The 27,321-nt window shown below is 37.8% G+C and overlaps 1 protein-coding gene across 3 annotated transcripts; it reads right to left on the reverse strand.

Annotated features, from left to right (window-relative positions):
- Positions 1-253: 253 nt before the first annotated feature.
- Positions 254-17,315, reverse strand: MTFMT (mitochondrial methionyl-tRNA formyltransferase). Of its 3 annotated transcripts, XR_004137113.2 has the most exons (10): positions 17,084-17,313; positions 14,989-15,198; positions 13,388-13,510; positions 12,098-12,200; positions 10,825-10,900; positions 7,509-7,600; positions 3,048-3,126; positions 2,132-2,214; positions 1,248-1,332; positions 670-791 (listed from the first exon to the last, which is right to left on the reverse strand). XR_004137113.2 is itself a non-coding variant. In XM_031452847.2 (9 exons), exons 1-9 carry the CDS (start codon positions 17,302-17,304, stop codon positions 606-608), a joined length of 1,173 nt encoding a protein of 390 aa, XP_031308707.1. In that variant the 5' UTR covers positions 17,305-17,315; the 3' UTR covers positions 254-605. The 3 variants fall into 3 exon arrangements, 2 of the variants coding, with proteins under 2 accessions (XP_031308707.1, XP_031308708.1); XM_031452847.2 differs by lacking the exon at positions 1,248-1,332 and having other exon boundaries at positions 254-791; positions 17,084-17,315; XM_031452848.2 differs by lacking the exons at positions 1,248-1,332; positions 2,132-2,214; positions 3,048-3,126 and having other exon boundaries at positions 254-791.
- Positions 17,316-27,321: the final 10,006 nt, after the last annotated feature.

The raw sequence follows: 27,321 nt of genomic DNA on the forward strand, positions 1-27,321 counted from the left end.
TGCACAGACCAGATGCTCAGTAACCTTTACTGCACAAGTAAGTTGAAGAATGTTAGCATATTCCTACTTTAATAAAATCTAGATGTAAAATACGAATTTACTGTACAGATCAATGTGACAGAGATTATTACATATTATAAATGTTTACTACTTGGTGACTAGATGGTAAATAAATTTAAAGAGCTGACTTTACTCCTTGTTGAAAATCAGAAATGTAGATTAAATACTGCTGAAAGAACAGCCAAAGGGAATATATGATTTAAAAAATTTAATAGACACACTTTTTAAAAGAACTTCTCTTCAGTATGTATACACATACCAGTTAGCTGTACTCACTTTTAGGGAAAGATAGTCTCCATGAATTTGATATTATAAATAAAAATTTAATTCAAAGCTTCTTTTGTTATTCAAATAGAAAAAGCCGTTCTTAATCACTGTTAAGCGAAAAGTGAAAAGTGAGGTAATTCATCTTTTTGACAATAATCTTCCCTTCCAACAGTGTCATATTCTTTGAAAGTCAAGGTAATTCCATATAAATAAGGCTTTTAACAAATTATAAATACACAGTAGGATCTTGTCCATCTTCTTCCTTACTACTTAACGCACTATTGCATAGCAACAATTTTTTTCTTCTGCTTCTTCTTCGGTGGAAGTCTGAGAGTCTGAAATGTGCATTGGCTTGGTTGAGCTTGGGAATTTTTCTGGTACCAGGGGTGCAAATATCCATTGTAGAAATCAGTAGCTGTTAGTTTTTTCTTGAGCATCACTGATTGAACACCAATCCAGCCATCCTAAGGGGCAAAAGACAAACAGTGAATAGGCAGGGCTGGCAAAACTGGTGGTAAATTTTAGTTTATAAAACTTTTATCATGAAAAACAACAATAACAACAACAACAACAAATCTTTACTAAATGCCTAACTGTAAATAGCACTAAGTAACATATATGATTCTTTGACACTACAAGTTCATTACCAAGGAGTGATAACAAATGTACAGACCTAATTAAACCTGTTTAAACACAGAAGGGGCAAAAGAAAAAGGTATGTTATATTTGTGTGGTGCTTTACAATTTTCAGTGTGTGTCCATGTATCTTATTGTTACTGGCTGTCAAAATATAACCACTCTAAAAAGTCGGCAGATCCAGTATTATCCCCAGAGAAAACTGATTTTGGAAGAGAAAACTGATGCCTGGAGACGGAGAGTGATTTGTCCGAGGAGACACAACTGGTGGGACTCAAACTCACATGTTGAGACAACCCATCTCTTCCATGAGAGCAAACTGCAGATGTGCAACATAGACATGTGCACCCAATGCTACTCCAGGATAAGCTGAAGAGAGATGAAGAGAGGTTGCTGTAGGAGTTCTGCGTCTACAGTCTGTGTAGGTCAGAGCAATCCATCATCACACATTATATAAATACCCTTTCTTGAGCATGGAACATCACACATAACCACCACAGGACGGAAAACACTCAGGAAATGGAAGGAACGTGGAACATGTCTCAGGACAACGCCATTGTCTTATACAACAATGATGGTTCCAAAGTTATTTTAAATAGTTAAGAAATCTCCTGTTTTTTTTTTTTTGTAACATTTTTTATTGAGTTATGGTCATTTTACAATGTTGTGTCTAACCACTGTTGAACAGTAAAAGCAAGTAGGATGCAAGCTCTGTTGTAGTTCAGCTAGCTACTTTGATAGGACTATCTTTTGTGATAGTCATGTTAACACAATGATTTGTTAATTAAATTAGATTCCTGAGAATATAAAAGCTTTTTTTTAAGAAAGCACTGAATCTTCTTTCATTGTCTGAGTAATAATAATGCTCTGGCAAAACTTCATCACTTAAAAAATATTAGAGATTCTACTGTTTCTTAAGAAAATCAAACTGTCCATTGGCTCAATCTGATAGGCAGGGAAGTCCCAACTAAAAATGATAAATGGGGGGTGAGTATAGCTCAGTGGTAGAGCACATGCTCAGCATGCACAAGGTCCTGAGTTCAATCCCCAGGACCTCCACTAAAAATAACTAACTAAAGTTAAAATGATAAATGATACAAACTGTAAACACAGTAAAACAAGTTTTTAAATTTAATTTGATTTAATTTGAAATTAAAGGAAAACGTACCTTGCAACAAACCAGCAGTATCTGTGATTGTTTGTGGTATATTACTGACCCTGGAGTAATAGCCTGTCCTGTTAATTTTGGATCTAAAGAATGGGGGGGGGAAAGGGATATGAGAGACAAGATAAATAATGATGCAACTTCATGGTGCTTCTTAAAAATCAAAAATCATTTTGGGAGGGGACATATCTGCTGATGTCCTGACTTTATAATCTAAAACTTAAGGTAAAGCCACGATGTTCTGTGTGTATCTCAAATCCAAAGGGAAGCTTTCCATACACACAAGAAGCTATGAGTCTTTACCCAGTGTCCCGGAGATCAACCTAAAATGTTGAATCTAGACATTTTGACCATACAGGGGAGATAACTAGCTATCAGTGGAGAGACATACAAGAGGCTTAGATCTAAGCTGGCCCTTCCATCTATGACCAAATTCCAATTCCTAGATTCCTGAGGAATTGAACTACGCCAGCTCCCTCTGTGGCTCACCCTCCTCAGTCTACCAGGACAGCAGGGCACTGATGGGCTTTCGAATGGACCAGTGTCATGAAATGCTACACCCTGGCCTAAGATTCTCACTGAGATGCCCAGATGATTTTCACTATGATATTCACAAGAGTGAAATCAAACAAGTCATTCTGTACTAAAACTTTAGTAGAGAAAATCACAGAGATTAAAATGGGATAGTAACACTGCTCTGCCTACTCTCCAGGTTCTCATGATGATTAAAAGAGAGAATACATGTGAATGGACACTGCAAAGAATAAGACTAAATGAAAGTAAAGTATTACCATTACTGAACTGAAACAAACTAAAAGAATCCTTATTTTTAGAAAATGGGACCTATGGTAAAACAGATATGTTTTCAAATAGACTATAGTGAAAATATTTTCCATGTCAGCTATTCAAAAATAAGTACCAGTGAGGATGGAATTATTAACTTCTATCAAATCCAGAAGTTTAATGGTATTACCCATCCAGAGTGTCTGCAACGGAATCTGCAAATAAAATTAAAGAAGGTATGATAAAGAGCTACATTCAACCCCCAAACCCTTTTCAACTACCATTTTACGTTACTCTGGTCTGACTTCTCTCCCAGTTACAGAGGAATTGGGAACTCAGTCTCTAAACCTTGTGGAACAGAACAGAACATGATTCTCTACATCAGTTTCCAGGACTTACAAGATCTTAAAATTAAACACTATTTAAAAAAATATTTCTATCTTTATTAGTATTTCTAGCTAAAAATGTATGCTCATTATAAAAAGTGCAAGCATTGCAACAACTATATTTTAAAAAATTAGAAGTGGAAGTATTCTGTACTCTCATCCCCAGAGGTTAGTAACCACTGTTAATAGTTTGATGTGTACAGCCTTGTATTTTTTTTCTATAAATATAATTATCAGAAAAATCTACAACATACTCTTTGACAAGGAACTTTTTTCACTTAACCATAAACCATGGACAAACTTTCATCAGTACACACTGATCTATTTCACCCTTTTTATCTGCTGCAGAGTATTCCATTTTATGAAATGTACTGTAATTTATGCAACCAGTATCTTTATGATGGATACTTTACAATGTAAAAAATTTTAAGTGTGGTAAGAAATAGTCTGGTAGGTATATCTTTGAGGACTTAGATTTCAAAAAACATCAACATTCTATTGTTAAATTGCCTCCATAAGAGGGGAAAAAATGGCATCCTATTGCTGTTTATTATTAATCAGGCTGAGGAGTATTCCATATGTTTACTTGCACATTTTATTTATTTCTCAGGCTGATTTATGTCCTCGGCCCCTTAAAAAACTGAGTTATTCATCTCTTATTAATTGACAAAGCTTTTTATATTTTTAGGAAATTAGCCCTTTAACTCTTAGATGTATTATAAATATTTTTCCAGTTTGTTAACTTTTAATCCTGGGTCCTGTAATTTTTTTCCATGCATAATAAGTTTTTAATTTTTATGGAGTAATATTTATCAGTCTTTCCTCTCATGACTTCAATGGTTCATGTCATGCTTTAAAAAAGGCCTAGCCACACTCTGATTATCAAATATTATAAAATTATTCAACAGTGATTTTTCCCAGTTCTTTGCAGTTTTTTTTTTTTTTTTTTTTTTACATTTAAATCCTTGATCCATCTAGATTTTATTTTGATTTTAAAACGTGAGACTTGAGGGCTCCCCCTTCTAATGGCTAATCTAGCTGTCCCAACACTACTTTCTGGGACAGTGCCTTTTGCTGCAAAATCACATTTTGATTTAAACAGACTAACAGAAACTAAACAACACCAGGAAATAAGTTCTCTCAAATTTCTAAAGTAAATAAACTGCTTTTCAGACTGTAGTTCAGTCCTCTATTTCACAGGAAAGAAAACTGGCCTAGAGAAATGCAGAAATGGGAAAAATACTGTTTTCCCAAGTTTTAGACGCCGCTAGTTAGTGGCAGAGCCAAGGATCAGAATCTGTTTTCTTATTCTCAGCTCAGTGCTCTTTTTACAACACCTTCTAAAGAGGACATTTAATTTTCCAGAATGGTTAGGTTGTTTCAAAGATTTGAACGGTAAGTCAGAGAATTAAATAAATTTGAAGAAAAGTTCGTACGTGTTCATGACCTTTTATATGCCCTATTTTGGTACAAAATCCTCTTCTATAATTTGCTGACTGATTTTTCTCTCACCTGCTTTCAATAAAAGTTATGAAATGATTTACATGCATGTAACTTTTTTCTTTCAAAGAACTCAAAATACTTTTGAAACTTGCTTACTGACTGGAAAACATTTGCTGAGTTACAAATATGATTGGCATAGAATCAGAATATACGTTCTTGTTCTTGAGGAGGTAAAGCTCGTCTTTACCTTATCATCAGAGCACTGCAGAAAGGAGAGGGATGGTAAGAATATAGCCATTTCAGAGTCCATGTCATTACTGTCAAAATCATATGTTTGCATGGATTTAAATTCACAGTTTATCTCCTTTGATCTTGACAGCTGTGGATCTGGTCATTAACCTCATATTAGAGGTAAAAGAGCAGAAGCTCAGAGAAGATTAAGGGTCTTGATCTTGGTTAAGAAATGGCAGCTGTAGGAATCAAATCTCATCTTCTGGTTCCAAGATAAGCACTCCTGTGACAGCACAAGCTTTTCTCAGTGGAGAGGAAAGGTGAATTGCAGAAGATAACGATTATGCAGTGATGTAACTCTGTGTTTAACTTTTTGGGGAACTGTCAAACTGTTTTTCAAAGCAGCTGCCCTCATTTTACATTTCCACCAACAACGAATGAGGGGTCCAAATTTCTCCATATCCCTGTCAACACTTGTTATTGTCTGTTTTTTTCAATTATAGCAATCTTAGTGAATGTGAAGTAGTATCTCAGAAGTTTTCATTTGCAAATGGAATTGACTAACGCAATTGGTTACCTTTTTCATATGCTTAGTGACCATTTATATACTTTCTTGGGATAAATGTCTTTTAGAGCCCCTGCTGATTTTCCAATCATGTTATTTATCTTTTTGCTATAGAGTTGTAAGAGTTATTTATACATTCTGGATACTGGACCCTCATCAGATGTATGATCTGCAAATATTTTCTTTTATTCTGTAGGTTGTTTTTCACTTTCTTAATAATGTTCTTTGAAGCCCAACAGTTTTTAATTTTGCAGTTCAATTTCCTAATTTTAATTTGTTGCTTAGGCTTTAGGCATCATAGTTAAGAACCACTGCCTATTTCAAGGTCATGAAGATTTACCCCTGTATGTTCTTCCAAGAGTTTGCATAGTTTTAGCTCTTACATTTAGGTCTCTGATCCATTTTGAGTTCATTTTTGTATGTGGTGTGAGGTAGGGATCTAAATGCATTTCTTCTGATTGTGGATATCAGTTGTCCAAACTCCATGTGGAAAAAAGGCTATTCTTTCCCCATCAAATTGCCTTGACACCCTTATCAAAGTCAATTGACAAATAATGTATGAGTTTATTTCTGGACTCTCAATTTTATCCCATTGAGCCATATGTCTATCTTTGTCAGTATCACATTGCCTTGATTACTGTAGCTTTGTAGTAAGTTTTGAAATCAGGAACTATGAGTCCTCCAACTTTGTTCTTTTTCAAAGTGTGTTTTTTTTTTTAGCTCTTCTTTGTTTCCTGGGATTCCATATGAATTTTAGGATAAGTTTATCAATTTCTGTAAAGAAGTCAACTAGGATTTTTATAGGAATTGTGTTGCATCTGTAGATCAATTTGGTGAATAGTGCCATCTTGACAATATTAAGTCTTCTAGGTTTTTGGGGGATTCTTTATAATTTTCCAAATATAAGATCATGTGATCCGCAAATAGAGTTTTACATTGTTCCTTTTCCCTTGCCTAATTTGTCAAAGAACTGAGAATTTAATTCACATATTTTAACAAGTTATTATAATTCCACTTTGTATGCCATATGTAGAAATCAAGAATTTAAGAATTAAATTGTAAAAAACTTGCCAAAGGCAGAAAGACATACTGGAAAAAGCACTGGATTAGGAGCTACAAGATTTAAGTTCATTATTTAGTGACTGGGCACCCGAAGTTAGTCACTTCATTTTCATTCCTCTCATCCATGAAATGGGATAACAGAAATTGGTTATGGGAAATGGCAAAATGTATACTTTAAAGTGCTTTGTGAATTCTGAAGGACTTATAAAAATTTAAAGTTTAAACAATATTTAAAAAATTAATGTCAGATATGCAAAAGAATTGAAAGCAGGGACTCAAATAGATATTTGTACACCCATGTTCACAGCAGCATTATTCACATTAGCTAAAAGGTGGAATCAACCCAAACATCCATCAACAGATGAACAGATAAACAAAATGTGCTATAAAAATACAACGGAATATTCAGCCTAAAACAGGAAAGACATTCTGATACGTGATACAACATGAATAAAACTTGAAAACATCATGCTAAGTGAGATAAACCAGGCAGAAAGGGACAAATATTGTAAGAGTCCACTTATCTGAGGTACCCAGAACAGGCAAATTCATAGAGACAGCGAGTAGAACAGTGGTTACCAGGGAGACTGTGGGGAGCAGGGAATGGGGAGTTGTTATTTAATGGGTATAGTTTCAGTCTGAGATGATGAAAAAGTTCTGGAGATGGATACTGGTGATGGTTGCACAAAAATGTGAACATACTTACTATGACTGAACTACACACTTAAAAATGGTTAAAACGGCAAATTTTCTGTTATGTATATTTTACCACAATAAAAAAATGGTTTTTTAAAAAAATGAATTTCAGGAACCTCAAGTTTTGTTTATGAGAGTTATTCCTAAATAAAAATACATCAAAAGTAAATTACACACACAATTAGGTAAAACTGCAATTTGACTTTCAACTTACTATATTTCCAACAGCACGATAAAGTCTGAATATCTGCTCTGAAGTTTGTTCCTCCCATTTTATACAGCTGGTAGCAGCAGAAATCTTAGGGGCTACAAGATAAAGCCAACAGCAAGAATGAATATCAGGTTCAATGACCATAAATTAGTAATTATTGATACTGAATGACAGACACAAGAGAATTCACTATATTATTTTCTCAGCTTTTATATGTTTAAAATTTTCTATAATATAAAGTAAAAATAAATATACACATACATACATAATAAATGAAAGTACCAGAAGAATGCATGGGTGAATTTCTTTATAACCTAGGAACAGAAAGAAGTCCTTCTATGACTCAAAATCCAGAACCAATTAAAGAAAAGAATGATAAATGTGACCACATAAAAATAAACTTTTATAAGACAAAAAGAAATGCTCTAAGTCAGGCCTAAAAACAAAGGACAAACAAGGTATTTTCAATTTATATCACAGTACTTTATATCTATTTACATACAGTCTATTATGAGAGCTATATCTATATAATAAATATAAATATTTATATACAATTATTATTATATATCTATGAAATATATGTTTATATTTAGGAAACTTTATACCTATTATATAGATTTACTTACATCTATTACACAAAGTTCTCCTAAAAAGTGAGAGGAAAAAGACCAAACACCAGATAGAAAAATGGGCAAAAGATATTACAGATCCTTCTCAGAAAAAAGAAATGCAAATATTCTTAAACATATGAGAAGCTCCTCAACCTCACTCAAGAAGTAATGTAAATCAAAACTACTCCAAGACACAATTTCTTATCTATTAGATTAGGAGGTTAGCATATGCTTAACGTAATTCTTAGTGGCTTTATCTGAAATAGCAAAAGATTAGAAACAATCCAAATGTCCACCAATAGGGGATCTGTTGAATTAATTATGATAAACCCCATAAGTGAGAGCTATACTGCCAGAAAAAAGGACAGGAAAGTCTCTTCTCACTGATAGGAAATGAACACCAGGAGACACTATTAAGTGAAAAAAGAAAGATGCAGTGTAAGAGTGTATACTTTGTGCTATCTTTTGTGGAAGAAAAAAGGAAAAAATCAGTTTTAAAATATGCGTTTTTGCTTATTTTGATAAAAGGGAACAAATGGAAGGCTAAATCAGAAATTAAATCTATACATCAGAAACTAGTAACTGTAGAGGGAGAGAGAAACAGGATTGGAGGAGACGGGGATGGGAAGGAAGCAAGACTTCTCTGAGCATACCTTTTCAAATAATTTTAACTTTCGAATCATGTAAATGTTTTACATGATTCAAAAATAAGATTTAACTGGAAAGGGGAAAAAAGCAACCCTGAAAATTAAAAACAAATTGAAACACATAAACTTAACTATGCATCAAACTAGATTAACAAAACCACATGGAAAGAATAATTATCTCCAGTAAGTTTCGAACACAGTGCTCTGACTATATACTCTTAGTAGGATATATTTTAAGGACAAAAAAACCTGCAGAAAAATCTTTACTCTTACTTGGTAGTTATAGTTTTTATAGTAATACTGGTGTTGTAATTTTGAAATTATTTTATGTACAGCAAATGAAAAGTCTAGTATTGATTTTAAAAAGATTTTCCATGTAAGAGAAAATACCAGCAAAACTCTAATTTAAAATTTGAATCAATATGGATTCAAATATATATTTTAAAATATAACACCTTGTCCACTGACACCTCATCCTGGAACACAGTATTGTATTAGATGGTTTCTAAATACCACGCCTCCTCCCACCCCACTAAAATGAACCAGGGAGAGACTGCTGATTCCAGTGTGGGGCAGAGAATTTACACAGTGAGCCTGGCACATCCTGTGATGGAAAACAGGCAGCACTCAAAAACTAGCTGGGGGTCGGGGGTTGGATATAGGACACAGGAGCCAACTTTAAGGGGCTCCCACTAGCCAAATTTGGGACAACTGGAGCTGCACAAAGCATTATGAATGTAATTAATTATGAAACATGATAAATAAAAATCCACAAATCAAATGATAATTTAAAAAACTCACTGCCACCATAACTGAAAGTGATTATGGCACCAACTCTTTATTTAAAAAAATTGATAATTAGAGAAAGAATTAAGCATTTATCCTGCCATTTTAGGATGAATCAAAATTCACCCACAATTAATGAGGAAAAGTTCTTCACAGAGCAATGCCAACTATTAAATGTAAAAGGAATTGGAAAATCATTATTTTGATTTTCATTGAAAAGATGCATTCAGGGAAGGAGCATCAGTCCATGCTAAAACTGTCACGTGAACGGCTGTCACGAACCAGATATTTGCATGGTGCCAAGTATTACCCCATGGACTACCTGACATTTGCAAAGGGAGAAACACAACTTTACATGGGGAAGATCTGGAGGTCCCCTCCTCAACCAAGTAATCAAACTTAGTTTCACTAGCCTTGACGCAAACTGGTGTTACAGCTTAGTGATGTGACACTCCAAGACTGCAGGGGACAGAGATGAGACTTCTCTGAGTATATCCTTTTAAATAGCTTTAACTTGTGAGTCATGTAACTGTCTTACATAGTCAAGACATAAAATCAAATCATCAATAAAAACCAAAAGCAATCCTTAAAGTTAAAAACAGACTGAAAAAATTATCACCAGAACATAGTATCATCTATGAAATATTCTTTCCACAAACTTTAAGCTCGTATCTAATCAAGCCTTTAGAACTTTCAACTTACAGGGACTTTAAGGACTAGGAAAACAAGTTAAACTATACCGGAAGGAAACAAACAACTGGCCTGATCTCTTTAAAAAGTTAATGACATAGAGGGGAAAGAAATAGTGGAAGAAAGACTCTAGTGAGACTGAAGAGACATACAACTAATTACAATTGGATCCTACCCTGAAAAACATACAGCTATAAAATATGATTCATACTTCCAACAGTTAAGCAGAAATTAAAATACATACACTAAATAAACATATAGAGAGAGACAGGGAGAGAGAAAGAAAATATGGCAACATTAGTAACTGTTGACCCTGGGTTAAACAGGTATCCATTGCCTTTCAACTTACCTCTGTGTTTGGTACTTTTCAATATAAAGAGTAGAGAAAATTTTTCTAATCTTTCATGAGGCTACATGTGAAAAGGGAGAGAGAGACCTTACCAGTCTTTCTCTGGAAGAGGATATGCAAGTGGGCACTCAGTCCTTAGTCAAAATTAAGGGACATGTGCAAGTGAAGAAGTCAGAGGGTTCAGGTGCCATCACAACAAAGAAAACCTTAGGAAAGATGTAGAAGTCTTCACTTACCCTGTGTCACCCCCTCAGTGGGCTGCTGCCTTCCATTTCTCAAACTTTCAGGCAAATTTTTCAAAACTGAAATAAGCTAAAAAAAAAAAAAAGAGCAATATATTCAAGATGAAAAGAACAAAAACAGAAATCCATTACAATTCAGTACCATGAAATTATGTATAGTTTTAAAAGAGCTGTGTGGGAGGGTAAGGCAGTAAATTGGCTTTAGCTGTGAGGATCCATCTACATGGTGGAGTTTTAGTGGAGATGTTGCTCTCTGTAGAGCACAGGTCACCGACTTCCTTCCAGAGAATGCTGAGCTTTGCGTGCCTGTGCAAGCTTTTGGTGTCTGGACAGCCTGTGCTCAGCTATCTGCACTCACTCTGCAAAAGGGAAGCCAGTGGAAAATCACAGAAAGAGAATGTACTCTGGAGTCACACAGTTCTGGGTTCAAATCCCAGTTCCACCACCTGCTAGCTATGTCATTGTGGAAAAGTTATTTTACTTGTCTGTGGCCTTCAATGCCATCATCTATAAAACAGCTGACCACAAAAGCTACCCCAAGGGTTTGTTGGGAGGGCAAAAAAATGTCTGTAAAAGTATTTAAAACAATCCTGGCACACAAGCCAGTGCTCAGTAAATGACACCCACTGTTATGACAGCATTTCCAAGGAGAGTGCCTAGAATGGGAAGCAGCATCTATACAGCTGGGGGTGGGGGTGGGGGTGGGGTGGGGAGTCTTCCTCTACAGAAAATTTAGTTCATTTGAAAGTCATTAATTTGGTCATTAAGCATTTACTCAGACCCTACTGTATGCAGATTCAGTGAAAAAGCCACAGAGTTCATTTCCAGCTAGGGGTCAGCAGAATTCCAGTGCATCTGGATGCAAATGACTGGGCAAGGTACAGAAGTGGGAAGAAAGCTGAGATTCACTTAGGAAATGCTGTTGGTTCAGTCTGACAGGGATGTATGGTGTATCTGTGAGACTGAGGAGAGTGAAATTGGGAAGAACAGTCTAAAAGCCGCACTGTGAAATGCAGCAGACTATAAAATCTAGTACATGATGTAATACATTACATAGTACATTATAAAATCATGCATTTTACTCAACAGCCTTTATTAAGTACCCACTCTGTAAGTTCTCAAAGACCACAAATGCCAAGCTAATTTTTAGGAAGCCAGGGATGGGAATAACTTTTTAAAAAGAACATCACATAATTGTTCTTTTCATCACAACCACCTAGGAAACCTACTAAGTGAATAACAAGCAGGGGGATACTGGAGAACTGACCATGCTGGCACCCAGGCTTGACAGCAGTGCTTCCAATTCCTTGGAGGTGCCCTTGGGCGGCACAGGAACCGTTTCCTGTTTGAGAATTGGGCCTACATCAAACCTACCAAAAAATCAAAAGCAAATAATAATACAATTACTGACGATTTCTTAAGATCAATACGTTTGTCTACATGAGTGTTTACATTCTACAAGGATAGTTTAACCCTGGCCATGACTGTTAGCCATCGGCAAGGGAGAAATGTCAGTGTGAAAGAAAGGAGAGCAAAATCTAGCCTGTAGTCAGATTTCAAGTTAATTTTTTCCTAAAGAAAAAAAAGTATAAAGTTGCATATCAGGGATTTAATTGCAATTATGAATAATTCTATCATTAGTAGTAAAGAGTATGAAAAAATCTCTATTTATATAATGAAAGCATAGAGCAAAGAATTTATTTTCCAAGGAAGTACAATTAAGGAATTCATAATTATTCCTTTCTCAAAGGACAAGAGTTTTGCCTGAATTATAATCACTGGTGATTTTGAGGAAGTTCAAGTGTAGTTGCGTTTCCACAAGTCTTACATTTTACATCAAGCTCCATATGTATTTTCTTTTCAATATTTAATTTTGTGGCTTGTTAACTCTACTTTTAACCTATGAGCTTTAATAAAATATTTATTTTGAAAAGTTACAAACATTCCGAAAATAGAGTGAAGTCTAAGGAATCCCCATATACACACCATAAGATTTGAGAATTACCAAAGTTCTGCCACTCCTGTTTCATCCGCCCCTCCTCTTTTTTATTTTTTTTGAAGTTAAAGCAAATCCCAGATATCAACTTGTTCTTGCAAACTTTTGAATTTTTCTTTTCTATGGGGTTGTTAGGTGATAATAGGCAGAGGCTTCATACATGCTTGAAACAATTTAAAGTAACTGTTTCTTAGACTGTAGGTATCATTAAAAAAATTAAACAGATTTAAGACAATTATATAACACGTTGATAAACAACATATTCTTACTTCAGGTTCGAAAAATTTTTTGACCATAGAAACCAAGGCCAGTAGCACCGAGATTCGTAACAACTAATGTACAAATATCGATCTCTCATTTATATAGTGTTGTTTACAGAAACCCACTTAATAATGTAATTTATTTCAGTTAACAAGTTTAAAGAGACACTGTGTAATACCAAACTGGAAATCTGAGAAAAAATTGAGCAGCACTCACTCATTTCCTTCCACTTCCCCCCAGGCAGACTGATATCAACATTCAAAATCACAAAAAGTCTCAAGAAGAGAAAATATGCACTACCTTTTAGGTCTAATTTGCATAATCGTTACTCCGGTAACTGTGTCTCCATGAAGCACGGTATGGATGATAGGGGCTGGACCACGCCACCTCGGGAGGCAACTGGGATGGACATTCAATATGCCACTGAGTTAGAAAAGGCAGAAATTAGTATGCCAGTGAGCTTTTTACCATTTAGTTTACTGCTACTTAAACTAATATGTTCCTTTTCATCATTAAACTTCCCCAGAAATTTTGAAAACCAGTTAAATTTAGTCTTATACCATCTGAAATGGGAGCCATAGCTAAGTTCACTCTCTTACCATAAAAGACCAATGACAATTAAAAACAGAGCAAGAACAACTATTCATTGTTTCAAAGATGTTCCACAACAGCTCATGATGTCTGGAGTTTTTAAATGAAAACAAAAAATGTGTTTTTTTTACTGTATGAGAAGAACCACTCAAGCCCAATCACGCATTTCACGGCTAATGTGAACTATACCTATAGTTTAGTTACATAATTACCCTCACTTCACATAGTTTGCATATAAATTCCTCAAACAAGCTTATTAGATCCCCATCAAATGATTCATTCACCGTTGCTGTTTATCCCAATATACCTTTAACCCATTAATGAGCAATTTAAATAATTTACTGATCTACTGATTAGTTAACTAATTTACTGATTAGTTAACTAATTTACTAATCAGTTAATGATGTCTCCATCAGCATGAGCATGCACTGGAGAGTCCTGTATTCTAAATTCCACGGTTCAGCCCAGTCTTGTTCATCCAACAAATATTTACTGAGCACAGTCCATGTTCTGGCACTGTTTTAAGTGCTGGGGATACAAGAACAGTGAACCAAATAGAAAAAAAAAAAAAATCTGCCCTCATGTGCCAATGTAAGGACTTAAATTTCATTCTGAGATGGAAAAGCACCAGAGAATTCTGAGCAGAGGACATGATCCAACTTACGCTTTAAAAGGATCACTTTGGTGTGGGGTGGTAAAAGACAGAGAGGGCCAAAGACAGAAGTGGAGATCACCCAGAGGCTACTGCTGCACAACAGCCAAGAGTGGTGGCAGCGGAACTGATGAGAGATAGTCATTCTAGACAGACTTCAAAGGCAGAGCCAGTAAGATTTCCTGATGGACTGGAAGTGTGGTGTGAGATTAGGAATTGGGAACAATGCCAAGGCTTTGGGTTCAAGCAACTAGAAGGCTGGAGTTGCCATGTACTGAGATGAAGATTCTGGGAGGAGCAGGTTTTGAGTGAAAGTTTAGGAATGTAGTTTTGGACATCTTAAATGTAAGGTGCCTATCAGAGCTGCGGAGGGTGGTGGGTACCAGGGACTGGGTGTTCAGGGAGAGACCTGAACAGGAGGGACAAATATGGCAGTTGTAGCCTATATGTGGAATTTAAATGAGGGTGGTGAGAGCCCATAGATAGTGATAAAGAGCATCGTGCATTTTAACAATTCATGCCACTAATAAATTTTTTCATTTTAAGAGAAAATACTAAAGGAAGCAGAATTAGAGTTCAAGTTACTGCACTTCAGATACCAGGTCTAAACATAAAGACCGAGGTCTCTAAACTGTACTTCCTTACAAATTAAACTTACTAGGGAAATTTAAGAATAAGAGCCTCACTCAGAAGTCGGCCAAATGAAGCTACCACTCCAACATCATATTCTCCAGATCCCACATCTGGCCACTCATACACTGGAAGCTGAGACTGGATGGCATATTGCTTCACCGGCAATCCTTTTGGTGATGGGGAGGGCACTGTGACCACCTCCAAGTTTTCAATTAACTCCTCCTCTTTGTTTTCCCTAAGTTGGAAAGATTAGAAGAAAACATGACAGTGTTAAGACAATAACATAAAGCTAGACTACTTCACACATTTCTAAGGCATTTTTATGATTAAATTCATGAAATATTTAAGAGTAAATGATTAAAACTAGTGCAAATGAGAGACTAAGGGTTTGTTTTTTTTTTTAATTTTCTTTTTTAACTGAAGTACAGTCGAGTTACAACAAGGTTTTGTTTTACATTTAATTTTAATTGTTTTAAATTTAAAGAGCCGCATGTTCCTACTGGCTACTGTTTGGATAGCATGGTTCTAGAAATTTCCTGTGCATACCAAAACATATACAGTACAGATATTTTACACAATCGGGATATTACATATACTGCTCAGCATTTTGATTTTTTCTCTTAACACTATGTATGCTATTATGTGAGTCTTTTTAAAACATGAGTTAAAGATACATTTGCTTGTATATGCACTGAACATTTCTAGAATAAACTGAAAACAGTGCTTGTCTTTGAAGAGAGGAACTGGGAGATAGAGGTGGAAGGAACTGATTTTTCACTGCATATCCTCTGAAGCTTTTGAATTTTGTACCACAACCAGGTGTTACTCAAACACTAAATACTTTTTAAAAACAAAAATATATACCATGGCATCATTCCATGACAGTACATGCAACACCACCTCATTTTTATTAACCTGCTGCAGAGTGTCCCAGTGCCTGAGGACTGTTCATTCATTTATGTAGCAGGTTTTGCATCACCTGTTGAGGAATTATGAGAAAAGGAGCAGATAGGAGGGCTCAAAAGAGAAAGCACAGGAGTACAGGAGCCACCGTCGGAAGCATCAGCAGAATGGCCAGGATACATGCAGTGAGAGATGCAGGAGGCAGAAGGGAAAAGTGCATTATGGAGGGTGTGCAAAGAGAACGTGTGAGAGGGGAGTGTTTCAGGGTGTGTTACAGAGGGGAGGGGGTCAAGGGGGGAATACAAGGGGATTCATGAAGGAGTCAACAATGAGGGTCTGCTCTGTAGACTATATGCAGGGAAGATTTGACGGAAAAAGATGACAGAACTGAGCACGAGGGAGCACCAGGAAAAAACGGAGTGAGGAAATAAAAAATGGAGGCTGGGGGAAAGAAGGCAGAGCAGTATATACGGGTATCGTCACCACATACCATGGACTTTCAGGATGGGCTGGCTTTCAAATAATTTTTTTCCAGGAACCACGACTTGTTAAATTTTAGAAATACTACAAATATTCCTAAGAGTTCTGATTTATAAATTTATCCATTGGAAAACAGATCGTTTTTGAACTATGTCTCCATTCATTCCCAGACAACTGGATCCGGTTGTATACAGGGAGGAGATGGGGAGTGAAGGAGTGAGACACGGGTGTGCAAGGGATGCATGCGCCTGGTAAGAAGCCCAGAGGATTAGACGGTGCAAATTAGGTGAGTACGAAGAAGTCGATACGGAAGGACTCTTAAGTCAGACTCCCGTGTCCCAACCTGCTCAGCTGATGACCTTGGGCAATTGTTTAACCCTCCTAGCTATCGTTTCCTTACACGTAAAAAGGGCAGGGAGGCGGTGGGATTGGACGGAGGTGATACATGTAAAGCTGACACTGCGGGCTTGGCACCGCGGGGCGCCCAGTAGCGCCTGGAGCGCGGATAGACTGCGCCCGGAGTGGGGCGCGTGGGCCGGACGGAACCAGGCGGGCGCCCCAAGGGCTGACCCAGCCCGCGGGTGGCGCACCTTCCGGGCTCCCGGAGACGCCGAGACCTGGGCCCACACTCCTCCCGCGCCACTGCTTTCCCCAGCAAGGAGTCCAGTCCCTCGAGGCCGGCCGCAAAGGCTCGACAGGCCTCAGCACCTGGGCCTCCCAACCCCCGGGCCCGGTACCTGGCGGCGTGCAGCGCCCGCAGCGTTTCGCGGGCGAACCAGTCAGTGCCGAAGAAAAGCACCCTCCAAGGAGGCTTCTCGCGGACTCGAGCTCCCCGGCCGTCCTCCCCGCCAGAGGACCCGCTCAGCCCGGCCAGCGCTCGCCACCGCGGGGTCGGCTTCCGGCCCGCGCAGCCACCGACCGGCAGGGGCCCCCAGCAGCAGCGCACCAGCACCCTCATCGCCTCCGCGGGCGGCCCCCCTGCGCAGGCGCGGCGGGGTGCGGGTGAGGGCGCTAGGCCGGAGGGGCGGGGCCCGGACGGAAACCCGATGGGCCAGGTCTTTCAGCGACTGGGGCGGGGCCTGTCTGATTGGAGGCGTGGCCCGCCTGGATTGGACCTGATGAAGGAATTTACCTCGGGTTCAAGCGTCTCCGTGACTTTTGTTGCATTTGTTTGCACGATTTAGCCAATCTCCCTAAATAACTCTTTTGGGAAAAAATCATATGTTTTCAGACGACGAAATCTTATTTATTTATTTATTTATTTATTTATTTATTTATTTATTTATTTATTTATTTATTTATTTATTTATTTCTGTGTTATTTTCTCAGCCGTTATAACTCATATTTACTGGATGCCACGCTAAGCATTTTGTCTCCCTTATTAATCTGCCTATCAACCATACCAGGTAGATATTATTACAACCATTCTACTGAAGAGAATCTGAGGCCCCGTGAAGTCTGGGTAGTTACCTATCTAAGGTCCTCACAGCTAGCCCATGTTGCTCCAAAGCCTGTGAATCTATTTGGCCTTTGAAGAAATCCTGTGTATTATGGAAGTCAATATCCCCAATTTGCGCCTGGGGCAACTGAGGCTTAACTCTTGCTTGTAGTGGCTCTGGTGAATCAAAGGCCCGCTCTGCCTCTCCCTGGGGGTTCCCTCCCATATAAAGGGTTAACATAGAAGAGATTCTTAAGAAAAATGGGCAGGGAAAGCTGTCCTCAGAAGACCTCTAAAGACCTTTAGTGCTTAGGTTCTGTATTCCTGAGGCCCGTGCAATGGCCTTCTCCTTGAGTATGGTCACACATCCTGGTTGTAGAATTACGGACAGCAGATTCCTTTCTAGTCTTACTCTCACCAACTTTCCGCATCACACAGTCTTTGGCTCAGTGACCCTGGACCAGTCCTTTCCCCCAAATCATGAGCTCTGCACATCCCTGCTTCCATGCCCTTACTTATGCTGCTCTTCCTACACTGCGCTCCCCACCTCTCTTCCAGTGCTATCTGTTCTTTAATGCTAAGTTCAGAGTCCTCCCTGAAGCTTTGAGCTCTTGCCTGCGTGGATTTAATGTCTTTCTCTATGTGCTCTTTTAATGCTCTGCTTCTCACACAGTTTGGAATTACTGAGGGGAGTTGTCTAGTGTGTACATAGACATTGACAAATTCGCCCTTGTGTTGAATAAAAGAGAGGCAAAGAGGAAGGGAGGTGTATTTCCAGTGATTCTGCTCATCTGATCATATATATGAGAAGGGGAGCGAAATGGGATCTCAACTTTCTATTCCTCCAATCAAGTTCTCTTCTAGTGTCCTCTCTTAGGGTAAGTGGAATATGATTCTAATATTTTTAAAATAGTCTTTTCCCATACAACATGACCTATAAATACAACCCAAATAGTCGTTTGGGATTTTTCCTTAGAATCTGGCTGCTCTATAAAGTGTGACTCTTTATATTTGTGTTTATGTCATTTCTCTCCTTGAGTTAGCCTGCGTTATGCTACAATTAATTTTCAGCAGCCCAAATTCTTCACAGCTGTAGCCCCGCCCCTCGCCCCACCCCACAGAGCTGCCTGGAGTCGCTCACAGAGCCCTCTGCCGAACACATAGAGAATGCCCAGTCTGAGAGGCCAAGGCCAATTTGTTTTCTTTCCTCGGAAGAGTTGCCTCCTACCATTGACATCTAATTTTCTAGTGGATGGTCTTTTGATTTTTAGCAAACTTCTTTTTGAAAAACTGAACATGTTATTATTTTAATGGCTGAAGTTTTCCCAGGTTGATAAAATGGAACTCTTTCTGAAGCTCTTGGTGGTAAATCGGGGATATATGGGGTGGTCGGAGGAGAGGGGGAGTGTCCATTTCCAAGTCTAGACAAATCCACAGCTGGAGCTACTATAAAGCACACAGAGAAGATGAAGATGTCAGCCTCTAATGGCAAGGAGTTCTAGGTAATAAATTAAGATGTTCAGCAGCACTATATACAATAGTCAAGACATGGAAGCCACCTAAATGTCCATCGACAGATGACTGGATAAAGAAGTTGTGGTATATTTACACAACGGAATACTACTCTGCCACAAAAAAGAATAAAATAATGCCATTTGCAGCAACATCGATGGACATAGAGATTGTCATTCTAAGTGAAGTAAGCCAGAACGAGAAAGAAAAATACCATATGATATCACTTATACGTGATATCTAAAAAAAAAAAGGGACACTATGAACTCATCTACAAAACAGAAACAGACGTGCAGATACAGTAAACAATCTTGCGGTTACCAGGGAAAGAGGGTGGGAGGGGATAAATTTGGGAGTCTGAGATTTACAAATGTTAGCCAGTATATATAAAAATAGATTTTTAAAAAAAGTTTCTTTTGCATAGCCCAGGGAACTATGTTCAATATCTTGTAATAACCTTTAATAAAAAATATGAAAATGAATATATGCATGTATATGCATGACTGGAATATTGTGCTATACACCAGAGATAGGCACATTGTAATTGACTGTACTTTAATTAAAAAAAAAAAAAGATATTCAGAAAGCACATCCAAGAAGACTGGGCTATAATAGAACCCAGATAATGCTAATTTGGCTGGTGCTCCAGTTTCCAGCAATTTCTCTCCCTTGATGAATGGAATATGTGTGCATTTGAATCAACCAAATAACTCCAGGTTCTGAGTTTGAGTGACAAGACAAAAGCAGTATCATTGACAGACAGGAAGAACTGCTTAGTGGTGACCATGATGATGTTTCAGCCTTGAATGCTTTGAAACTAAAGTGATAAGTGGAGATGTTTTGTCGAAATCTAGAATGTGGGACTGGCTTCTGTAACTGGGGGGAAGAGGTGAGAGAGCAGATCTGGGAGTGGAAAGAAGCAGGAAACATCTCCTCTGTTCCCCGTCCTCCCACACTAAACCTATGTGTGTATGATTTCTGAGGAGTGGGGAGAACCGCCACAGAGAGAGAGAGAGAGAGAGAGAGAGAGAGAGGGAGGGAGGGAGGGAGGGAGAGAGAGAGAGAGAGAATGTGTGTATGTAATTAGCCTGTTATAACTGACTGTTGCCAGAGCCCTGTGGAAAACGGAGCAGGGGCACGAGAGGAAAATCATCAGAGCTCTGGTTGGTAAGGTGGGGGATGCCTGAGTCCGCAAGAATTCCTGCGTGTGGCCTGGGAGGCAATGCCACATGTGACCAGGGGAAGGTTTGCCACGCACAGGTACCCGGCCCGCGTCAGCAGCAGGAACTGAACCAAGGAACGCAACCCAGTGATGTCTTTTGGGATGCAGCCCCTCAGTGCGAAGTTCCACTTACTGCCATCTACTGCCTGTGGTTTCAGCAGAAGTCTGCAAGGGGGCGCTGCGCACTAACTTCCCGTCATAGCGTGGCGGACAATCACACACGCTCCAGAGCTTCGGACTCCCATTAGGCTGTCTGTGTTGTTAGTCCCCTTTGTGGTCTCAATAGATGTCACTTCCTAATCTGTTCAGCTCTCGGTAAAGTAGGATTGGGTCTGCAAAACCACGCGCAGGGGAAAGACCGGGACATGCTAGCCACCTCCACACCGGCCCCAGCTCTTACAGATGACACACAAATGCAACAAACTCCGCCACCAGGAGCCTGAGATGACTTTGCGTCCCGGGGAGAGCTTCAGAGGCAGCATGGGCCCACAGGACTGGGTGTTCTTGAGGAGAGACACTGGCGAGGTTACATGACAGCTGAAGTATATCAGAGTCCCAAGAAGGGAAGCTAGACGTGGTACTAACAGGAATGAGAAGCAGGGACTTCTAGGGACAGGACAAAAGGATAAGAAAGTTTCTCTTTGCAGCTGATCGTGAATATCAAGATAGGTAAATATTAAAATAGGCTTAAAGAGATAAAATCAAAAATTCTTTAATTTGTTTCTCAACCCCTTCTCCCCAGGCAAAAGAGCTGTGCAGTATTAAAGGGAAGGAGTGTAATTTCTTTTTATAAAGTACCTTTGCCTACCTACACAAGGAAATTGACAAGATAGTAAAGCCTCCTACATTTAATGAAGCTCGTAATTTTACTTGTCTAGAGACTGGTAATCATTTACATAAATTTAGAATACAAGTCTCAGGAACTCTTGGGAAAATAAAAAGAGGAAGAAAGAAGGGTTCAGAAAAGAACGATGGCATTTTAGTTAATAGAAAGTGCCTGATTACTAAGATGACATAGGGAATGAAAGATATCCAAGTAGATATTAGGCTAGCTCTAAGAAATCTTTCTGTACAAGACTTTTTAACCAACATATTAAAAGTTGTATCAATACTTGATAAACAAATAGAATTATATAAAACTTCAACTTCACTTAATACTTTTGATCATAGTAAATCAAAGTTAAATATGCTTTGTTAAACATGGTTTAAGAGAAAGCTATTGTGTATATCTGGAAAAGGGCTCATATCCACAGTATATAAAGAATTCCCAGAGATCAGTTTTAAAAAGGTAGATAACACAATGAGAAAAAGAGTTGGACACTCTACAAAAAAGGATATTCAAAGAATGTATAAGCATATTAGTCATCAGGGAAATGAAAATCAAAGCCACAGTGAGATATAAACACATGACTATCAGAAAGGCTAAAACTGAGGAGACAGAAAATACCAAATGTTGGCCCTGATGTAGAACAACGGGAATTCTCACACATTATTGGTGCGGGAGCCATTCTAGAAAATAGTTTGGCAGTATCGACTAAGGCTGAACTTATAAGCCTATCCTGTGACCTAGTAATTCTATTCCTAGTGTACACATATTCACCAAAAGACAAGTTCAATTTTTTAAAAGGCTCTGATTTAATCACAATATGAGTAAATTACCAATGTAACACTTTAACTCTTGTAAGGCTTGGATTTATATTCTGATAAGCCTAATTAATTGGAATTTTCTTAAAAAGTCCTCACGCTTCTCTTACAGGTTATACAAATAATCATTCTTTACACCAAAAATATAAAACCATGTAGACATAAACATAGGGTCTTAACTAAATTTAATTATAATAACTGGTGTGGTATGTAAAATTCAGTCAGTGTTGCAAATCATGTGGAAGCACAGAATTGCTCTGCTTGAAAAACCTGAGTAAAAGTTAGGGTGTGTATTTAATACCAACAGTGATCAATGATTTTTCATGTCAGTTTAAATAGTAATTCCAAGATCACTAACTTTAAGGGCTTAGACATATTAATTTAAAGTAATTAAGAAATGATTTTTGGTTATCTGAAAAGAATTTAAGAAGTTGAAAGGAATAGAGACAGAAAGCATACAAGTACGTGAAGACCACAGTCCTTTCTACAACCAGTCACAGAAGACCACAAAGGACCAAATAAATGTATGATTCCATTTATATGAATGTCCAGAACAGGCAAATCTAGAGAGATACTAAGTAGGCAGGGGTGAGTGCTGGGAGAATTGAAGGGTGCCTCTAAGGGACACAAGGTTTCTTTAAGGGTTGGTAAAAACGTTCTGAAATTGGTTGCATTGATGGTTACACAATTCTATGAATTTACTAAGAGCCATTGAACTGAGCACATTTTAAATGAGTGAATTGTATGGTGTGTCAATTACATCTCAATGAAACTCTTAAAACGTATGTTTTTAATGTACTCTTGTCTGTATGGAATGTATGTTTTTCATCATATTCAAATTACAAGAATAAAACCAACATAATAAAAAGTGTCTTAAAATATGTTTATCAGGCTAATTTTATTTTTAAAGAAAAATTTAAAGTTTTAAATAATGTACTTATCACTATTCAGGCTGCATGTTCAAATATATATGTATTGAGATATATTAAAATTAATTAAATAAGTGGTACGTTTATGTATACTAAAGTACTAAAAATCCAGCTTTATACATCGATCATGTATCTGATCATTAATACACAGTCTGTTCTCGATGTGAGGTAGTGAAATAAATGTGTACTTTTGCATTGATGTGAGAAGGTTTTTGCTGTAACTTCCCAAATGTATACTATTAAAAGAGTCTATTAACTAAGTTTCATGACTTTCGGAAATATAAAATCCACACATGACTGTAAGCAAACAAACAGAACTGTAAAAGATTTCTCGCTTCTAGAGCAGCTGGAATTCCTGTTTGTTGTGTTACCTTCTGTTGCAGTGTTACAAAGCACCGCAAAACTCCAGTTAATAAAACAGCTCAAGCCGTGGCCATTTCTTGTTCTTGGACACCTGGGTTCTTATCTGAAAGTCCTTTTCGCTGCTGTTCTTCTCTGAAAAAAAAAAGCTAGTAATAAAATAGCTAGCCTGAATCTTATACCCAAACCGTCTTTGCTGTTTCCTAGAGAGCTGCTAGACAGCATCCAAGCCTCACTCCTTCACCTTGTACCCTCAGGTGGCATCACAAAGAAGAGGGATGCTAGAAATAACTGCATGTGACTGACACACTCCACGGTTTTCAATTACCTTAATAGCAACCTTCTCTATTTATTGGGTTCAGAACATGCGGAAAGCTGTGGAATCAAAAGGAGAAGCGCAAACTACCCTGTATGTTTCCACAGGTGAAGTGCCACTGTGGGTATGTTATCATATATCCTGTGTCGGGCAGTAGATATATTTCTGTTCATGCATAAAGATTGTCAATAAATTTGCTTCTAAAAAGATTTCTCCTAGAATTATAGTAACTCTGTCAGTTGGAGGTGATTGTGGTACTCACTTTACACTTCATAAGACAGAGTGTCATACCTGGAGATTTGTTAAAACGTTCACAGTCTGTAATATATCCTTCCCTTTGGGAGTGATGATCAATTAAGTCTTTATGTAAACGTTATGGAGAGGCCCATTGCTTACATCCTGCTCTCCAGTGGGGAATTCCACCTTCTTCCATTCTGGTGTAGTTGCAATTGTAATAAATAAATCAAAGCAGAGCTGACTAATCTTGTCATCAACAGGTGGTGTTTGCTCTCTCTTCATATTTGCCTAAATACCTTTGCATATAAGTCAGAGATCACAGCTTCTGCAAGAAATATCAAAGGAAGATCTTACAGTCTTGGTGGTAAGGGCTGTATCAGATACTCTTGTTATTTTTGAACAGTTTCATTGAGATATAATTCACATACTATTCAATTCACCCATTTAAAATGTATAAGTCAGTGGCTTTTAGTATATTCACAGAGTTGGGTACCAACTACTCCAGCCAATTTTAGAACATTCTCATTACCTCTCAGATAAATCTCATTCCTTTTAGCCATTACCCCTCCCCAACCCCCACTGCCCTTAGACAACCACTGATTTACTTTCTGTTTCTGTAGATTTGTCTATTCTGGACATGTCATATAAATGGAATCATATAAGATGTGGCCTTTTGTGATTGGCTTCTTTCATTATATAGTTTTAAAGGTTGATCTGTGTTATATATATCAGTAATTCATTTCTTTTTATATTGCTGACTAATATTCCATTGCTTATTCATTCATCAGTTGATGGAAATTTGAGTTGTTTCTACTTGTTAATTATAATGAATAATACTGCTATAAACATTTATGTGCAAGTTTTTGTGTGGACATGTTTTCAGTTTTCTTGGATACAGACCTAGGAGTGGCATTGCTGGATCAGATGGGAAATTCACATTCCTCTTTTAGAAGAACTGCCAAGGTGTTTTCCAAAGCTACTGCCCCACTTTACATCCCCATCAGCAGTGCATGATGGTGTGGAACAATCTTATCTATAGATACTTCAGGGCATTAACTCATGAGTTCTGGCCTTTTCATGTGAGTTGATCTTACCTGGCAGACTGTACCAGAGCACTTAAATCTCAGAATTTCTGGAATTCCTTTATCTAGAAGCAGATAAATCTGTGAATGTGGATAGCTGACCCAATATTTGCCTACAGAGAATCCACCACGTAGGGCTGAATGAAATTAGTGATGGAACTTGGATTGTGTTGTCTTAGAATGTTTTTAGCATTTTTCTTTACTGTTCTGTATTCTGCTAGGCATATGATTTAAGACCTTTTTGTTGCATCTCTAACCCTCAAATTAGCAGGCTTTAAATGTTCAAACTGAAAGGAACTCTCTCTCTAATATGTAAAGGTACTATTACCCTAAATCTCCCTGATTATTATCTTCGTGAATCCTTCCCCTTAGTTGGTACCTTATTTCAGATGAGCCCTCAAGGTTCATGAGAGAAATAGTATTGTGCACTTCCGATCATCCAGTTTTCAGAAGCCAGTGGTCAAATGCCTCAGAATGAGCGCCCCACATTGTCATAGGACCCAGAATGTATAAAATGTCCTGTCCAGGAGGACAAGACTCTGTAGAAAATCTTAAACAGAAATTTTAACCCAAATAAATACTCAGATGAATTTAAGGTTGATGCCTCCAAAAAGTGTATTCATTTTAAAATGAGTTAAGCTAAACAAAATAAAATTTTCCTTTCACAATTTCCTTATCCTAACTACAATAGTCAACCCGCAAATAGCCAAGTCATATTTGTCAATAGATCCCTTGAGAGAGTCTCTGTAGATTCTGTTGAAAATCTGACACATAGCTTGACCTTCTCTGCAGCGCTATCTAGAATGGAGGCCAGGAGGGCCCTTGCTTTCCAGGGAGGTGATTTGCATACATTCAATAAGAATTGGTTCTCCTTCCCACCAAAGTATGATTGGAAAAACCAAATGTATAACCAAGCCCAGCCAGGAGGGTCATATTGAGAGATGAATTTCTTTTCATGAGGTTTGAACCTTCCCAGAGATAAGACACAAGCACTGCATTTTATGTGTGGAAATGATGCTACAAATCCCTTCAAGGAAATGGCTTAGAGAGTCATAACCCTACAGGTACTTCTAGGCATCGACATTGACAAACTTCAGGCAGCTGGAAAAGAGATGTGGAAACTGATCACCAAACCTGGTGAGGTGAGTTAGATGATAGTTGGTTTTCGTCCTCAGAGCAAACACACTGATAAGTGAACGCAAAGAGGCTTCATGCGTTTATAGGTGCCTCCTGTTGCGCCCCTGAATTAAAACATGACACACAGAATAACACTGACATAATTCAGGCTCATAAACCACATGCGATAGTTACCAACAGACTGAAACAACATACAGTATTTGTTTTGAAATTCCCCCAAATATAGGAGGCTGGTTGAAAAGAATAATATTAATATGGCTACAAATACTTCTGGCAATGATAGTTGTGTATTTTTTTTTTGTATGACTACTTGCCTCCAATTAAAAAAAAAAAAAAGGAAAAGTGATCAACTAGGCAAGAAATTTAATTAACATAACAGGAGTCCTTTTTTTTGACACAGACAGATCTTTAAAAATGATCTGAGCCCAGAGAAAGGGTTGTCCAAAAGAAAAATTGTCCCAAACCTGATCCAGGACAAAACTTTTTTTTCCTTTTTGAATGATTTAATTCACAATTTCCTTCTGGAAAGAAATTATAATTCTTGGTAAAAAAAAAATGCTTTTAAAATTTTCTGATAAATTTAAGAGGATTAAGACTTGTTCTAGAAACTTAGTCCCCCATCCACCCAACTGACATCAGTCAAGAGTTGTAATAACTTTGTAATTGAATATTGTTTGTGTTTTAAATCTAGTCCAACAACGATTATTTAACCGCTCACCAAAATGCTTTTCTAACTCGGGACTACCAGAGGCCTTTCCCCTGACAGCAGGATTGTGATAAAACTTTAACTAAGTGGTCCTAACTAAATTGTCTCCAGTGTTTTCTTTAACAGTAGGGTCAACTGTATGCCACCTAGTTCTCCTGAAAGACTGCTTACTTGCTTGTGAAGGTGAGAACAAGAAGTTTCAGACAAAGTAACACACCAGGCTCATTTACCAAGTTGTTAGACATTTCTCAAACACATTATAGAGCAACTTTCTTCAAGACAAAGCTATTCAAAGATTGCTGTGTAGGAGAATGATTAAACTTCAAGTACCTCATATGAGTAAAATGAAAGGCTGATAGACTTTGATTTTATTCTACTCTTGGACTTTGATT

The sequence above is a fragment of the Camelus dromedarius genome, chromosome 5 (assembly GCF_036321535.1).
Source record: "Camelus dromedarius isolate mCamDro1 chromosome 5, mCamDro1.pat, whole genome shotgun sequence".
NCBI classification, from domain to species: Eukaryota; Metazoa; Chordata; class Mammalia; order Artiodactyla; family Camelidae; genus Camelus; species Camelus dromedarius.

Coding starts and splice junctions, on each gene's coding strand:
- MTFMT (XM_031452847.2), bottom strand. CDS start 17,304: ATGAGGGTGCTGGTGCGCTGCTGCTGGGGGCCCCTGCCGGTCGGTGGC. Junction 13,511..14,988: donor CTTATTCTTAAATTTCCCTA/GTAAGTTTAATT, acceptor TTTCTAACTCAG/TGGCATATTGAATGTCCATC. Junction 792..2,131: donor TACTGCTGGTTTGTTGCAAG/GTACGTTTTCCT, acceptor TTTGCCCCTTAG/GATGGCTGGATTGGTGTTCA.